Source organism: Aricia agestis, chromosome 6, assembly GCF_905147365.1.
Source record: "Aricia agestis chromosome 6, ilAriAges1.1, whole genome shotgun sequence".
NCBI lineage: Eukaryota > Metazoa > Arthropoda > Insecta > Lepidoptera > Lycaenidae > Aricia > Aricia agestis.
In genome coordinates this window covers 4,007,769-4,026,163 of record NC_056411.1, presented here as the reverse complement: position 1 = coordinate 4,026,163, position 18,395 = coordinate 4,007,769, and the positions used below count along the sequence as shown (strand labels likewise).

The following is an 18,395-nucleotide window of genomic DNA, read 5'->3' as shown; positions in this document are numbered from 1 at the left end:
TAGTTACTTCACAAAATAAAGTTGGGTTGATTGTGTGTCGTATTCTTATTTTATTTTAAATTAGCAAAATCTTTAAAATTGTTGTATCTAATGTATAATTAGTATCCTATAAACGTTCGGGACGTACTGTGTATGTAAGTATACAAATAATTAATACTTTAATTGTTATAGGTTAGAAATTGCATTCAAAATTTGCTGACTGTCGAATGATTATGAACAATAAATATCTATTCAGCTTATTTTTTAGAGGCTGACCGTGGCTTTTTGTTTAATAGATGCCAAGGAACGTATTGGCACAATAAACTTGTGTACAAAGTATAATAACCTACTTGGCAATAATAAAATCGATATTTATTATTATTCTACTTAGTTTGTCCATTTATGTAAAGAATGCCTAGTGTATAATGTGTATTATATGTGTATGTATTATGAATTATTAATGTATGTCATCCCTATGCCCACTAATGAAGACAAGAAATTAGGAAGGAAATATTTATGGAGAGACAATACTTCAAAAGTAGTAGACATACTAGACAACACTAAGATATGACCAAATCAGCTGGGTCTAGACGCGTACGCAATCAAGCTACCTCACTTACGATACCCCGGCAAAACTCGGTCTCTGAGAATGGGAAAGTACGCCAGAACCTATGCCCCGATGCATTGGCATCTATGAACAAGGAACAGCTACGAGCGGAGTGTCGGAAAAGAGGCCAACGGACTTCGGGAAACAAAAATGAGCTGGTATATTTGCTTATGGAGTATATTTTGCTTGATTTTAATTTGTTTTGCGGAGCAGTTTAATGCAATGTCACTTAGTACTGCACTTGCATTTGTATATGTAGTTGTTTTAGAGTGTATTTTGTAGTATATGACTATTGTTTCAGAGTGTTGTAGTGTAGTTTGTCTTGTAGTATATGATTTATTTACATGTCATCATGTACCATAGTCCATAATATCTCATTATTTAGTACTTTAGTATGTTTCCACCATATTATTATTGTTAACATTGAACTGACACTGATAACTATGTTTGATTTTCAATTTAACATCAGGAAATACTTGTGGTATTTGCTGAATTTCAATTCTTTTGTTATCATGAATACATATAAATTGAATCATTAACGGCCGTTCCCAATATTTGATCTATCTCTGGTTTTGCCCTACTAGAGATAGGAATAGCTCACATTAGACATTAGAGACATATATTTTATGTCAATTGTGAGCTATTCCTATCTCTAGTAGGGCAAAACCAGAGATAGATCAAATATTGGGAACGGCCGTAAATCATGATGCAATGTGTGCCATTATTAATTAACAAAATTATTAATGCAAAGACAGAAAATAATAGAACATAAATTTTATGTTATTTTTATATTGAATAAGTGATTAGCACCAACAAGTTCTTATGATTTTTGATTAGCTTTTTCATGAATACAACATGTGTGCCATAAAATTAATATATTCTGCACCAAATTGTAATTTGTGACTAACAATTTGTTCTTTTTTTTTAACAACTCATAAGTTAACAACAAATGGTTTCTTTCAACATTGTTTGTTGGTTAATTACTTATGTGCAGAAATTCTAAGCAGTAGCTTAGAATTTATTTTCCCTTCAATTTAAGGACAAGTTTTTGTAGGTTATTATCAGACTTCAGAGTTCTTATGTAGGGTTCTTATTAGGGTTCTATTATGAGCATTATTAACCTTTATCTAAGATATTTATGTAAATAGTTGAGGTTAGTTCCTACTAACAATAAGGAGTGCCAACTAGCCCGCATCTGGGCCAGCACTGTATGATTGTAAACAATAATATTATTTCCGGGATAAAAAGTATTCTATGTCCTTTCTCGGGGCTCAAAGTATCTCCATACCAAACAGTAAAATCGGTTCCGCAGTTTGGGCGTGAAGAGGTGACAGACAGACAGAGAGACAGACACATTTTCACCTTTATAATATTACTAGTATGGATGTTTTATTCAGTACTTCATCCAGAGTTCATTGTTTAGACAGAAACAGTGCAAATCTAACACAGAATTAAGGAATTGTGGAAGTGATCATGCAGCGTGCTGTGAGAACAAACTGATTATAATAAGAAGCTGTTTAAGCTGTTGCTAGGCAAATCCCTCAATGGGGTTATTGAAACAGGAACAGCTGATAGTAAACAGCGTAGTTCTTTTTTTTTCGAAAGGGTCTAAGCTACTGGTCTGGTTAAGACCATGGTAGTTTAATCGTGGCTACAACAGCGTAGTGTCACGTAGTGTTGTAAGCGTAGTGCACGTGACGTGGCCCAACACGCGCCGATCACGCGATGCTATTTTTGCTTTTTAATTTACCGTCGACAATTTGATTGTGACTGTCCCAACGAAATACGTTATGGAAGAGTAATTGAGGCGTATGCGTAGAGCTAAGGCCAGAGGCGCCGTATTTGCCGTATGAAATGGACGGAGCCCCGGGCTACGAGGGCCCCCATATGCGTAAGCAAACATTATTGAGAACTTCCTAATTTTTAGGGTTCCGTACCCAAAGGGTAAAAACGGGACCCTATTACTAAGACTCCAATGTCTGTCCGTCTGTCTGTCTGTGTGTCTCCAGGCTGTTACTCAAGAACCGCTATAGCTAGATTTCTGAAATTTTCACAGATTGTGTATGTGTATATCTGTTGCCGCTATAAGAACAAATACTAAAAACAAAATAAAATTAATATTTAATGGGGGCTCCCATACAACAAACGTGATTATTTTGCTATTTTTTGCTCGATATCAATAACTGCAACACATAGGCACTCGAAATATTGACGAAATACTCAGTTAAATTTGTACTTTAATAATCAATAGTAAAATTTAAATAATTAAGGGGGGCTCCCATAAAAAAAAAAACACAATTTTCAGCCTATTTTTGCTCGATTGAGGTACGGAACCCTTCGTGCGCGAGTTTAACTCGCATTTTATTTATATTACAAATGATAAACAAAATATTTCATATAATATACCTAATGGATTCATTTCTTTAAATTTTATGCATTTTTCTCCTTTACCCTTCCAAAATATTTTTTATACGGGGCCCCGCTAAGGCCCGTTTCGCCTTTTGACGCCGTTAGCCAGAAGGCTAATTCGTACTTTTAGCTTGGGACTCACTCGAATCGGTCATATATTTTTCCTTGCTCTAGCTACCTTTTAAAAATGGAGCTTAATTGAGCAGTCCAATGTATGAGAATTATCGTTCTATATAATCTCATTGTATTTCGATGCTGGCTATATAACGCAAATCTCGTTCTAAATTTAATTTAACAAAATAACAAGACAAAGAAAGATCACTTTGTACGAAAATCCGAAGTACAGACTACAGCTAATGCAGCTCTTCTTATTCTGGGTTAGTTCTTTGCCCCGCATACATTATCGTTTTAATTAGTGTTTTGGAGGGCAGCCATTACTTTTAGACTATATTCGTCTTTGTTTATATCTTAGTTCCTATCGATGTAGAGTGCCGGTAACATTACAAAATCGATTTTCGCTCAAATAGAGTTTCACATCGCCGCTTTTAATAGTATGGGTCACTGGCTCAATATGAATTGATGAATATCGAGTTCTATTTCCTTGGGTAGGTGTTTTGTGTGCCTTGAAAGTTGTGAAGCATAAACTGAAAATTGTGTGAGTGCGTACTGCCATGTACTGCGTGCGTGCGTGCGTGCTTGCGTATTTGCGTGCGTGTGTGCATGCGTATTTGCTTGCGTGCGTGTGAGTGCGTACATGCGTGAATACGTGCCTTCGTGTGTGTTTTCTTTAAATTTAGCATATGTTTCGTCTTTGTATACTTTTGTGGGTTTGATTTTAATAGCATTGCCATTCTAGATTATGCTTGCAATTTTCTAAATCGATTTTTATTTAGCTTCTACACTGCTATCGACATTGAGAATCGAAGTCTCCTTACAAGATTTTGTTTGATGGATATCTACAAACTATGTCTCTATCGTTTGCCATCTCCAAATTGGAAAGTTTCGACGAGGTCAAATATTCGGCCCCAATAAGTATTTCGTCTAAAACTCAAAGTACAAAGAAATAACAGACGTCAGGCTTTTGCCCAAGTTAAACCAACCGAACCAATATGACCAGAATCATTTTCCTTGCCTCATCATTCTACTGTCTACATAATCCATATAATTAAATAAAATATTAGCGCTCGAGCAACTTGCAAGCCAATTCTGCTAAATAATCTTACAACAATACAGTTTTGATATCTTTAATAATAATTAGACGCACATAACTTTGACTTCATCAAATATGAGAATTGAGCTCATCAGTCATCAGGCCTTGATTTTCTTTCAGCTACAAATCTGACTGCCACACTCAGAAACGAATATTAATTGCATAACCCTCCTTTTGCTTCGCCGTAGTTCGGGTAAAAATTGACATAAGAGTGATAAGCCCCTGGTAATATTATCTGTCAAACTTTTTATTAAATTGAAGTTTAATCATCATTAAATATCTCAGTGCGGCCGTGAGCCTCCTAGCTGCTACAAAACCTACAATACAAACATCCAAATCAGCTTAGCGGAAATAATGGATTTTCACACTATTGCAAATATTATGTCGCTACCGATAGTAAAAGTAGAGAGCGATCGCGTAATATTTTTGAAAGTGAGGCTCTATGGCGTCACAGTGCCGCATGCCGGCGCGGACGCATGTTTATTTCTACTACTATTTACTAGAGACTAGTGACTAGACAGTGATAGTCGTAACACGTAGTGCGTGTTGTGTGCCAATGCGCAATCGATTAGTGACAACAACCGTTTCGAAAAAACAATTTATTATTATCGTTCCATATTTTAGCAGCATTCAAATTTCGAACGATTTTTTTTAAGTGACTACTTGACTAGTGACAACTGAGAAAAGGATTTTATAATAATCCGGGTAAGTTTTGAAAATGCTTCCCGCGTAATTTTCGTTTAGACTAGGGCATAGAGCAAAGTGCTCTATGGTTATTTTCTTTTTTTTTATTGGACATAGTCTAAGTTATTAAGAGAGTGATTCTTATTTCTTTGACTTAGCCAGAGGTAAAACAAATGTGTATACTGTATAGCCAATGTACAAAAATATTATATCTTTTACATAGAGTTTTTCATGGGTAGAGTACAACTTTGAAGAGACAACTAAAATTCATTCATCAAACAGATTACATCCTATTGCATCAGTAAGTATTCAGTAATTTATAATAGGTACTTCAATTTCAATCACGCATTTCAAAACTTAACCCCCTCTCGCAGTCGGTTAAAAGGGTTAACTTGCTATTTTTAATATAGATTATATTGCCCTATTTGCTCATTGGATTGTGGTCCCCTAGTTCTAATTATACAAATTGTATGGTATTTAAGCTAATAGAGCCAGCTAGATAGTTCACACTAGTCTACGATGGCGCAGTAAGTAGTTGTTAATTGTAGTTTATGTGTGTCTGTGTGTTTTTGTGTGTGTTTAGTTTAGACTTTGATTTATATTTGTTTGGGGACGAATGCTGGAATATTTAGTACTAGATAACGCCCGCAACTCCGTGGCGCCAAAATTCGTTTATCGCGCGAGAACCGTACATTTTTCCGACATGAAAGTATTCTATGTCCTTTCCCGGGATTCAAAGTATCTCCATGCCGAATTTCAGCAAAATCGGTTCAGCGGTTTGGGCGTGAAGAGGTAACAGACGGACGGACGGACGGACGGATGGACATACAGACAGACAGACAGATAGACAGACGACAGACAGAGGGACGGACGGACAGACAGACAGACACACGTTCGCATTTATAATATTAGTATGGATGGTAGAATATTCTTCTGATATAATCTCTTTGTGAGCGCCAACTGCCAAGACCGTTTTGGCTTGCCCCTTGGGCATACTCGAATGGGCTTTCGTGGTTGGCTACCACTGTATAATGTATATCCTAGCTACAAGCATTGTAATGGTGGACTGTTCAAATTTTTTTAGCCTATGCTGGCCTATCCTATGCTGTCCATTGTGCTCGCTCCTGCGCCACCGCTGGCCAGCCTGGTTGGTATGCTTTCAGCTCATCGCGCCTTCTTTTTCTAGGCCGGCCACGGCGGCGGCGTTCATCTTCGGGTGCCCACTCTGTTGAGATCTTTGCCTTATTTTTGGCTAAAGACACACTATGTCTAATTTCTACGTTCCCTCTACGTTTGTCCGTAACTTGTCAGTCCCCTAATAGATAATGCAGATAATAGAGCTCCTTGATGAACCTAGTGTAAGCGATTTTGTCCCTTTTATTAGGGTAATTCCCCAGTCTAGTTCCAGACGTGATGAAAAAAGCAGTTTTCATCTCGTCAATCGATCCCCTAAATTAGGTCAAACTGGGGGACTTCAGCCTATGTACAGTCGCGGGTATAGCACGTTGTTTTTCGATAATAGACCTTATTTCTGCAGTAATAAGATTTAAAAGTTTGCCAGGAAAATGGACGGTTTTATGCGATTTAATGAGTATTATAATGAGAGGGATTTATTAGAGCATTCGGCGGATTTTGGTTAAAATAAAATCGTCCAAGTGCGAGTCGGACTCGCGCACGAAGGGTTCCGTACCATTATAGAGCAAAATTAGGCCAAAATTTGTATTTTTTGTATGGGAGCCCCCTTAATTATTTATTTTATTTTAAAATTATTATTAAATATTAAAGTACACATATAAGGACTTTGAGAAAAATTCAAGTACCTAGCTGTTCTCATTATTGATGTCGAGCAAAAAAGGCCAAAAAATCACGTTTGTTGTATGGGAGCCCCCCTTAATTAATATTAATTTTATTTTGATTTCAGTATTTGTTGTTATAGCGGCAACAGAAATACATAATCTGTAAAAATTTCAACTCTCTAGCTATTACTGTTCTATAGTTACAGCCTGGTGAGCCTGGAGACAGACAGACAGACAGACTATACTGAATTTTTCTCTAATCAACTGTTCAACAGGTATTTAAATCTTTTGTAGTAAGACCGATCTTTTGTATTAAAAAAAAGGAAACTCCTCCACATGGGTAAAATGCCTTATCAGAAAAATTTGAAGATTGACGACTCACATAATATTATCTTATCAAAGCATAGTTTAATTTTAACATTGAGTAGTAAACTGTAAAGCCATGATTGTTTTTTGGACTGATAAGGTATACCTATTGGGATTTGGGTTGCATCTGATTTGTTGATAAGATTACATTTGTATCATTTTCATTATCTTTCATTAAATTAAACTAGCTATTTGACCGATCTTTGCTCGGTATTCGATAAAACACGAATAAAATGACATTTTCTAAAAATGATTACTAGTTAGATCGATTTATCGCCCCCGAAAACCCCTATATGCGGGCAACAGCTAGTTATATATATATATATATATATATATATATATATATATATATATATATATATATATATATATATATATATATATATATATATATCACTTAATTGGAATCTCAGAATCGGCTCTTGACTCGGAGGTCGTGGGTTCGAGTCCCGCGTTGGAAACATGTTACCTATTTCCAAGTTTGGATAGGACAATGCAGGCTGATCACCTGATTGTCTGGCAGGTAAGATGATCCATGCGTCGGATGGGCATGTAAAAATCGGTCCTGCGCCTGATCTCTCGCCGGTCGTGTCGGTCTTCCGTCCCACTGGGTTATGAGAGTAAAGGAGTAGAGAGTGCTCTTGTGTACTGCGCACACACTTGGGCACTATAAAATTACTCCTGCATAGCTGGCCTGGTTTCAATGAAACCGACCACCGTCACCAAAACCGGTGCGGGAGCTATTATTATTATTAGGGGGTTTGTATACGAGATGTTAGACGACCCAAGACCCCATCTAGCTCCACTGTCTAGCTAGGCTATCTAGCTAGGCTTGTGGATTCTAAACTCTGGTAATGACCTGCGGGGCTAAAATGGTCGCTTTGAAGAATCATCAATCAATGAATCATAATATGATTTATTTTTCTAAAATCGCAAAATGCAATTCTGTTTGCAATTCATTTCTGTATTTTTGTACTGATTTGACATTTGTCAGTTTGAAAGTTTAGACAATTCATTTGCTGAATTGATTGAGAGGAATTGCTAAATGTGACCATTTTAGCCCCGCTGTAATGTGATATAATATCGGTTGATAAATAACGTAGAACCCATCTCGTAGATTCGTAGAAGTATTGACGAACATCACCACGTAAATGTTTATCTTATGTGTTTAATGTTTATCTTAGCACATTATGTGCTTGTTGATATTACTGTTTACTTCATTAACTAACAATCAGAGCAGTAAAATTTGATGGATCACAGATATTTCATTATTATTTAACTTTAATAACGATTTTCATATAAACTAACATTTTAAATAAAGTAATTTAACCCTCCATTAAAATTATATTAAGTAATCATGAAAATAAAGAATCAGAATATTATGTATCTTAGGTCAGAAGAATAAGGTTTTTTTCTGACTGTAGGTACATATTTAGTTTGAAAGAAACCGTATGCGGAACTAAAGTACTGACGGGTTGGTATTTGGTCACTATTCGTAAATTACGACTGGCATTTGTGACTGTTTCTTGGCACGCAAATATAAATAGTTAAAAAAATATATTAGACGCTCTCTGTGGTATCGAATCCCAAAGCAGAGAAATTACGCCAAAAAATGATCGTTGTGTGCCTAGGAGAATTGTATAAAAATTTCAGTCAACAGAGAGGCATAATCATTCAATGTCTCTTGTCTTCATTTTTGTTGAAAAAAAAAACAAAATTCCAATTTCAAACTCTCAGCGTATCGACCCACACCTTGAACTATCGAGCTAATATCAGCTATTATTTTTAGCTTGCCCGGCTCGGGTATTTCAAGCTGGCGGCGGCATCCGCGGTACCAGTGAACTCGGAGCAGCGACCCCGCAACGGCATACACCACTCCGGCCCGAAGGAAACCAAGTAAGTTAAGGGGCAACTACACTGCACTGGTACGATATTCAGGTTTTTTTTATCATTCAACATCAGGTTAGAAGCTAAATTTCAGTTAAAGTTTCTGGGCTTTCGCTATCTATCCGTCTGTCTTTCTTGTCTGTAATCAGGCTGTATCCTCATAACAGTCATAGCTAGACATTTTTCCCATTAGCGAATAGCGACTCATTCAAATGTTGTGTGTAAATTGTAAAATAATTAGAAATTTAGGTGGGATCTCATAAATCTACAAACCAATTCCTCTTGCCTATTTTATTTATCTTTTAACTTCCATCAAATATTTCTGTTTTGTAATCGTGTTCAAAAAACGAAACAACTTCACAGTTTAATTAAATCTTTAATATACATATTTAAATACTACGAGAGTATTCTATGTCTGTTTTTAAAGCCAGTAGGTTATTCTGTCATTGCCGTTTGTCTATTGACGTAGTTTAAATTGTTAATTTTATGATCATTGAACCGCTAACTTACTAGCTATGAGTAACTAGAACTAAAATTTAAAAAAAAAAACAACTGCTCATGTTACTTTTTTGGAAGATTCGAATAGCTAGTAATTTAAATTAAATTAGTCACTTTCACTGATGTTGTCAGTTGTTACATAAAGTGCATTAAGTTCCTATTTTCTGCTCTTATTATCTTCTAAATTGGGTTTTAACTTCAGGCGTCATAAGATTATTTTAAGTTTCACTCTGAATTCTGATGTTGTAATTATATAATGTTTTGTCGTTGTCGGTCAGTCAGCTTTTCTAATATATCAGACAAGGCCAAAACATTGTATAGCTGTAGTGTAAGTGTTTTATTTGTAAGGACTTAGGACTAAAGTTTTATTTTAGAGCACATACTAAAATTGTTGTCTAATGTTTTTCAGGAGTAAAGCTGTATCAATGGATACAGACAGCTTGGTGCTATGGAAGAAGCCGGTACAGACAATAGAATATTTCCTCAGGGAACTACTCATATTATGCTCAACGGGCTTGCAAAGGTATACTTCTCTATAGTACACATTTTTCTTCTACAAATGGTAGCAATTGAAGCAACTAAAGAAATAATAGTCACAAAATTTATTTTGCCTTTATTAAAATGAACCTAGGTTCATTTTAATAAAGGCAAAATAAAATAAAGGAAATACTAGATGTCCTTAACCATAATTGTCTACTCTTTATATTTTAATCTTTATATTATTCTGTACTCCTCAAAAATGTCTTGTCTTCTACACTTGTCCCAAAACGTAATAATATTAATATCCTCTAATTTATAAATGAGTAATAATAAATAAAATGTCCATGTTAACAAACGACATGTTATGTGGAAAGCTTGTCTTAAGTCAATATTTTTCTCATTTCAGACTATTAGGATATAAGTTAGTAGCGCTAACTTTAGTGTCATTGTTGGCAAGCATTACCGCCGCATACTACATCAATGGACCTCACCAGAGCCTTGTACAGGTGAGAACATCATACTTTATTGAGATATTAATTAGGGTCCTACAGGGTTCTATGCTTTGCCCAAATCTTTTCTTTCTGTATAAGATTCATTCAGTCATTGGTTCAATAATATATGAATAATAGCTTAGGATTAGGATAGCTCAAAAACCCGGGAGAGCCCAGGCTCTCCAACCAGCAGATACAGCTATGACTAATATCTGTTTAATACTTAATACTTAAACATTCAGTAAGACCTCAATGCTTAATATTATAATTGTTCGATTTATGATAATTTACATGTAAACTTAGCTCAGTGCGGGCTATAGCGCTACCAATTTTTATATCACTGGTTCATATCAATCATCAACATATTATACATAATAGAGAAATATATTGGCACTCAGTAGTATTCTTAGTACTTGCATGTAGATCACATCGAAAAACTACTTTGTAATCATTATTAGATTTAAGAAATAATATCTACTGTTCTTAAATGAATGCCATACACACCTATAATTGGCTTACACATAAGTGCATGTTTTAGTTAAGTGAGTGTATTTAAATGTATTTCTGTGTTTTGCTGTTGGCGAGTCTAATAAAGAAATAAATAAAAAAATTAGATTTGATCCCATTGAATTGCATCAGAGCATACCTTCATGCGGCATTCCCTACTTAACCCTCTCACCTGTTATTCCAGGAGGCAGTATCAACCCTCGCCTGGTGGGGTTGGTGGGTGGGTCTCGGCGTGCTCAGCTCGGTGGGTCTCGGCACAGGACTCCACACGTTCCTGCTGTACCTGGGCCCGCATATAGCACGCGTCACGTTGGCCGCGTATGAATGCGGGTCACTGGATTTCCCCACACCGCCTTATCCTAATGAGTGAGTATCTAGCTGGTGGGGTTGGGGGGTATCAACCCTAGCCTGGTGGGGCTGTTGGGTGCACCAACTCTAGCCTGGTAGGGTTGGTAATTGGGTCTCGGCACGGAGCTGCACACGCTGAAATTTTGTACATAATTGACTTGATTAGAATCTCCACACAAAATTTCATCTCAATTGTTTTACCGACTTAAACGTGAACACGTTGCAGACGGAAACGCAGTGAAAACATTCGCATGTGCACTGGCGTAGCCACACTGGGGCAAGCTGGGGCGCTTGCCCCCCCTGGCTCTGACCTATAAGGAGCCCTAAAATATTTTTTTTTCCAACTAACTACAATCATAATATCAGTAAGAAAGTTACACAAAAAAATTTGTCGACATGAAAAAAAGTGCGATCAAAACAAAAAGCGCGCACGATTTACGCGCGCATCGCAGCGGTCTTTGGAAAGCGAGCCTATATTACCGTAGAATAACTGAATAATTAGTATTACATTTTATTAAAACGCGTAATTCATAACACCAACTATTCATAAATTAAACTGTAATATATATCCTGTGTGTAATTGTTTATTTTATGTACCTGAAACAGATTTACAAATTGGCATAGGCGCAGAGCTCAAACGGCTCAAGTGTAATATTAGAATGCATGTTACACGCCGCGCGAGAGCATTATATCAACATTAATGCTTGTTAAATTTACCATCCACTGTCTTAAATCTCTGCCGTTACATTGTTATACAAGGTGTAACAAAACTAAGTGATACTACTTTAGGGTGTGAATGGGTTCCCATATCGAGTTCGCCGTGAAAGAAGAAGCGCTGAAAGAGCAAAATTTTTTTGTGATTTGTATGGGCAAGCGTCATGAATAATTTTCCCACACAAATGTAAAAAAAGTTACTCTTTCAGCGCTGATTACAAACTCGATATAGGGAATCTATTCACACCCTAAACTCTAAGGCATTATCACTTAGTTTTAATAGCTCCCACACCAGTTTCGGTGACAGTGGCCGGTTTCATTGAAACCAGGCCAGCCACGCAGGAGTAATTATTTTATAGTGCCCAAGTGTGTGCGCAGTACACAAGAGCACTCTCTACTCCTCCTACGACACGACCGGCGAGAGATCAGGCGCAGGACCGACTTTTTACATGCCCATCCGACGCATGGATCATCTTACTTGTCAATCAGGTGATCAAACTCGATCCTGGATGACGGGGGGCAGAAACCGCCGACCATACCGCGATGCACGAGCATCATGCGGATATAAGGTTTCATCAGCGCTCAGTGCGAAAAGCCCTCTGTTCCCTTGATATCCAAAAGTCGAGTGGGCCTGACGGAATCCCGCCTATTGTGTTGAAAAAGTGTGCTCCAGAGTTGGCTCCGGTCTTGACGCGTCTTCCAACTACAGACCAATCGCTATAACCTCTCTCTTCTCGAAGATAATGGAATCTATTATCAATAGCCAGCTTCTTCGATACTTGGATGGCCAGGGATTGCTAAGCGACAAACAGTACGGGTTCCGTAAGGGTCGCTCGGCTGGTGATCTCTTGGCATACCTGACTCATCGTTGGGCTCAGGCAATTGAGTCGAAGGGAGAGGCATTGGCTGTTAGTTTGGACATTGCGAAGGCCTTCGATCGGGTTTGGCATAAAGCGCTGCTATCAAAGCTTCCATCATACGGGCTGCCCGAGAAATTATGTAAGTGGGTCACTAGTTTCTTAGCAGACAGAAGCATAAAGGTCGTAGTTGACGGCGAATGCTCGGAAACTCAGTCTGTTAATGCTGGTGTCCCTCAGGGCTGTGTGCTATCGCCTACTCTATTCATACTGCATATCAATGACATGTTACAAACCAAAGGCATTCATTGCTATGCGGATGATAGTACAGGTGATGCTGTATATACCGGCTCCCCTAATATTTCTCGGCAAAATGTCACTGAGAGTCGAAACGAACTTGTGTCTAAGGTGGAGAATTCATTGGAGAAGGTCTCTGAATGGGGTAGACGTAACTTAGTCCAATTCAACCCCGCCAAGACACAAGTCTGCGCGTTCACCACTAAAAAGTCACCAATGGTCGTTTATCCTCGTTTCGAGGGCACATCTTTAACTATCTCCCCTAGCATTGAGATACTTGGCGTCAACATATCGAGCGAAGTCCAGTTCCGATATCATCTTGAGGGTAAGGCCAAATTAGCCTCGAAGAAGCTTGGCGTTCTTAACAGAGCGAGACAGTACTTCAGTCCGGACCAACGCCTACAACTCTACAAGGCGCAGGATCGTATCCAACGAAGGGCTGCTCGAATTGTTGACTGCCATAGTGTTTCAAACAGCTTGGACCCCCTGGAATTACGCCGAGATGTTGCTTCACTCTGCATCCTCTATCGGTTGTATCACGGGGAGTGCTCTGAGGAATTGTTCGGAATCATACCACCTGCTACTTTTCGCTATCGTCCCACGCGAAAAACATACCATCCTCATCACCTTGATGAGTGGCAGTCTTCCACAGTGCGTTTTTCGCGTAACTTTCTGCCGCACACTGTAAAACTCTGGAATGAACTGTCACCAGCAGTATTTCCGGACCGATACGACCTGCAAACCTTCAAGAAAAGAGCGTATACCCTCTTAAAAGGCCGGCAACGCACCTGCAGCTCTTCTGATGTTGCGAGTGTTCATGGGCGATGGTAGTTGCTTACCATCAGGTGACCCGTTTGCTCGTTTGCCCCCTTATTTAATAAAAAAAAAAAAAAGATCAGCTTGCATTGTCCTAACCAAACTCGGAAATAACATGTTTCCAACGCGGGAATCGAATCCACGACCTCGTTGCGACGAGGCGTTGTTACACCTATCATAAGTTTATTTAGCTTACTAATGCCTACTTTATTTCCAGTATAATCTGCCCGACCACCGTCAGCCCGACCGTCGTCACCATCTGGAGTATAATGTCCAAGGTCCGCATCGAGTGTATGATGTGGGGCATGGGCACGGCGCTGGGTGAGCTGCCGCCGTACTTCATGGCGCGCGCCGCGAGACTGTCCGGCGGCGCCGCCACTGAGCTACAAGAGTCTAGTAGCAGCAGGTGAGTTTTGAGTGAGAGCCCTAGTGGCATCGTTGGGAACTACTAGAAAATTGTGGTGACATTGAATGTGTTAGAGCCAGCCCACACGGCGCGTTGCGTCGACGCAGCGCTGCCGTTTGACGCATAGCCGGCCACACGGGCGGCAATGGCTACTGTCAACTGTGTTAGAGCCAGCCCACACGGCGCGTTGCGTCGACGCAGCGCTGCCGTTTGACGCATAGCCGGCCACACGGGCGGCAATGGCTACTGTCAACTGTGTTAGAGCCAGCTCACACGGCGCGTTGCGTCGACGCAGCGCTGCCGTTTGACGCATAGCCGGCCACACGGGCGGCAATGGCTACTGTCAACTGTGTTACCCCCGAGACAAAGCGGGAGACAACATTGTTTTTTTACAGGTGGCTTCTAATTAAAAGACCACTGTGTAAGCGGTGGCCTTTTTATGGCCACACTTAAGGATCGCTTAGCAAAAGAGGAGGTCGAAGCGCAGTATTTGATTTTTAGGTCTATAACGCATAACGATTTAAGATCTTTTGAGGATACTGCAGCAAAAAGCCATGCAATATTAATTCATAATTCTTTATTCACAAGAATGCAGTAAGAACACGGATGGTATTGGTATAACAAAATATGATTCTGTACATTGAATGCAATCTAGCAATAACGTCTGATCTACTTCCGCTCTCTCCTCGACCCACCAAAAAAACCTAAAATAGAAGAATGCGCCAAACCTCTTCTATTTTGTTGAGCGATTTTAATGCTGTGCGTTTATGAATGTCTATTTCGTATATTATGGCATTACAATAGCCGAAACAAATAATTAAACATACACAACAACAAATATTTCAGGGCAAAAGTCATGATCCAGAAGCTAGTACAACGCGTCGGATTCGCTGGCATTTTAGCGTGTGCGTCCATACCCAACCCGCTGTTCGACCTGGCTGGTCTGACTTGTGGACATTTTCTGGTGCCATTCTGGACTTTCTTCGGCGCGACGCTGCTGGGCAAAGCGGTGATCAAGATGCACATACAGAAGATGTTTGTTATTATCGCCTTCAATGAGGCTCTTGTTGGGTGAGTACCGAGTACTGAGTCAGTGTAATCCTAAAGGAGATCGCAGACGACAGACTTTTTGTGCGATCGAGTCTGCGGCGCCCATACAGTCTGCCAGGCGCGGTCCCAAGGGGGGGGGGGGGGGCACAGGGGACATGCCTCCCCCCCAAATCTAGGGTAAAATTTAAAAATCTCAAAATGTTGCTAAATAATAAAAGGAAATTTCTAGATATCCCCTAACCACCACTTCGTCCGACCTTAGACAGCTGCTGTGAACCCAGAACCGTCCGAGGGCGCAGATAAAAAAAATAGATAAGTGACTACTGAGTGACACACACCTCCCCCCCCCCCTCCAAAGAAAAAGCTGCGACTACGCCTGCAGTCGGCATGGCCGCGCCATGAAGACGTGAATGGAAGAACACGATAAGTAACAATAAAATAGTTACCGGTTTTTTGCATTTAATATTAGCCAGGTGATGAAGTAAGTTACAAGCTTTGTTCATATTATTTAAGAGAAAAAATGTGTAAAAAATGATGATGAGTTAAAAATGAGTTATAAAATGTTACTCATCGTGTTATTTCATTCACGTCTTCATTATTATGGTAGTGTTAATATTTTTTTTTTATTAAAAAAATTACAAATTGTTGCATTGTCATTGGCTCTTAATACAAAAAGACTTGGCTTTTCCATGTTATATAAATCTATACATCTATACATATAAATAAAATTGGAGTGTCTGTTTGTAATATTGAAAGAACCGTTTTTTACTAATGCATATGAATGTATATAGGGTACAGACACCGAAACAACATTTTTTACAATTTTTGTCTGTATGTCTGACTGTCTGTCTGTCTGTTTGTTCCGGCTAATCTCTGAAATGGCTGGAGCGATTTTGACGGGACTTTTTTAGGCACATAGCTGATGTAGAAAGGAATAACTTAGGCTACTTTTTAACCGACTTCCGAAAAGGAGGATATATTTCACTTTTTCTATAAAGGAATATTTAAAAGGGGTTTTTATTATCTTTCTTATCACATTTTGCTGACGCGGACAACAGCTAGTAAATAAATAAATAAATACGTATGCCAAGTTTTGAATTAATTAAACTACTGGAGATAGGGAAAAAAATCGTTATCAAAGATTCCATTGCATACATACAGCCCAAGCTAATAAAAGCGTGTAAATTACAGGCAAGCTCTTACTTGGGTGGAGAAGATACCGTACATCGGGCCAAAACTTGAGGAGCCTTTACTAGAGTTTTTGAAGAACCAAAAGGCTCGTCTTCATAAAAACGACGGAGCGGAAATGGAGAGCCAAGGGTCCATACTGTCTAGTCTTCTAGAGAAATTCGTGTTGGCCATGGTTCTGTACTTTGTGGTGTCGATAGTGCACGCGCTAGCGCAGAACTACAGTAAACGCATCGGCAAGAAGAAAGGAAAGAAGAAGGAATAGGGAATATACGCGCCAGATGGCGGATTAGGTAAGCGTTCGTTGTATTGATTGTAGTAAATAAATCGTTACACACGATTGCTTGCGATTCCGTTATGTAACAGCCTGCAGCCGGGCCGCTCGGTCGCGCGGAAGCATATAAGGCTGCGTCCCCATCAGACACGGCGCGGCGCCGGCACCGTGTTACGGCACAACGCCGCCACCGTGATACGGTACGGCGCAGCACCGTGTCACGGTGTCGCGTACGGTGCGTCCCTATTCAGTCGATATTTGCGCTCGAACGAGAGTGCTTGTCTCCGTGTCTGATGGGGACGCAGCCTAATTCGATCCATAGATTACATTGACGAATAATTTAATTTTATTGTGCCTGTAAAGACAGTCTCGCAGTACAAGTAAGCAGTGGCAAAACACCTGAATAACCTATTTGTCAATTTAACATGTTTATTTATAAAAAAAAATATTGTTTTATTTCTGAATAAATTTGAAGCAAATATTTTTAGAATGTCTACATGTTGCCTACCACCGGTTCGGGAACTTACTTTACTTTACTAATATTATAAATGCGAAATTGTGTCTCTGTCTATCTGTCTGTTACCTCTTCAAGCCCAAGCCGCTGAACCGATTTTGCTGTTTGGTATGGAGATAATTTGAGTTCCGGGAAAAGTTATAGGATATTATTTTCCAATTTTCCATTTTTTTAGTAAAAGATGGCTCCGTGCGAGTTTCTTACGCTGGTTCTTCTCGGCGGGGTAGTTCCCGAACCGGTGGTAGGCAACGTAGTTTCTTCGTCCGACTTTCAAAAAGTGTATCATGATACCCATTTTGAATAAAAATATCTTTTATTTTATTTTATTTATCGCGGAAAATGTACGGTTCCCGCGCGATAAACGCATCTCGGCGCAACGGAGTTGCAGGCGTCATCTACTTATTTATGAAACAAACAAGCCTTTTTTAAAACATTTTTTTTTTTTGTTTTTAGCATGGCGGCAGATCATCCGGGCGTCGCTCGGTCGGTAGTATTCTGTCGCGTGTGGTGGGAGTTAAATATTTACTCGATAACATTCTCAAGAGCCAGCTGATAGTTGAGTGTATTGTCCAAGTACGCTTGCAGTTACCGAATTAGATGTTATATTCGTATAATTAGACTAAGCATTCGCCGAAAAGTTGACCATGTTTCTAAGGAAAAAAAAGAAGTTTTTAGTAATAGCACAGGGAACAGAGTGTAGTTAGTAAGCATGTCTATTTGTCGATAAGAACTATTGACTGACTATGCTTTGACTTTCATACATGGTCTAACTTTACTTGGCGATTGCACACTGATCTTTCTGAAATGTTCTGCAGCGCTTTATTGCATTATTTTGAGTCGTGTAGTTTACCAAATGTAAAGAATTTATACAAAATCTTGCAGACTTTATAAAGTTAGTACTAAATACAAATCCGACATTTAAACAGAAATAAAGCAATAACAGTGTTGTAAGTAGTTTATTATTAAATGTTGCTTAGGCTATCGCTAGTAAGATTTGTAGTGCACATTTTATGGTCA

General features: G+C 39.0%; 1 protein-coding gene across 1 annotated transcript; it reads left to right on the top strand.

Annotated features, from left to right (window-relative positions):
- Positions 1–20: 20 nt before the first annotated feature.
- Positions 21–18,395, top strand: LOC121727754 (vacuole membrane protein 1-like). Its single transcript, XM_042115739.1, has 10 exons — positions 21–134; positions 471–744; positions 8,841–8,947; positions 9,846–9,959; positions 10,323–10,422; positions 11,099–11,280; positions 14,164–14,352; positions 15,199–15,423; positions 16,594–16,883; positions 17,832–18,395. The coding sequence occupies exons 2-9, from the start codon at positions 547–549 to the stop codon at positions 16,853–16,855; spliced, it is 1,377 nt and encodes a 458-aa protein (XP_041971673.1). The 5' UTR covers positions 21–134; positions 471–546; the 3' UTR covers positions 16,856–16,883; positions 17,832–18,395.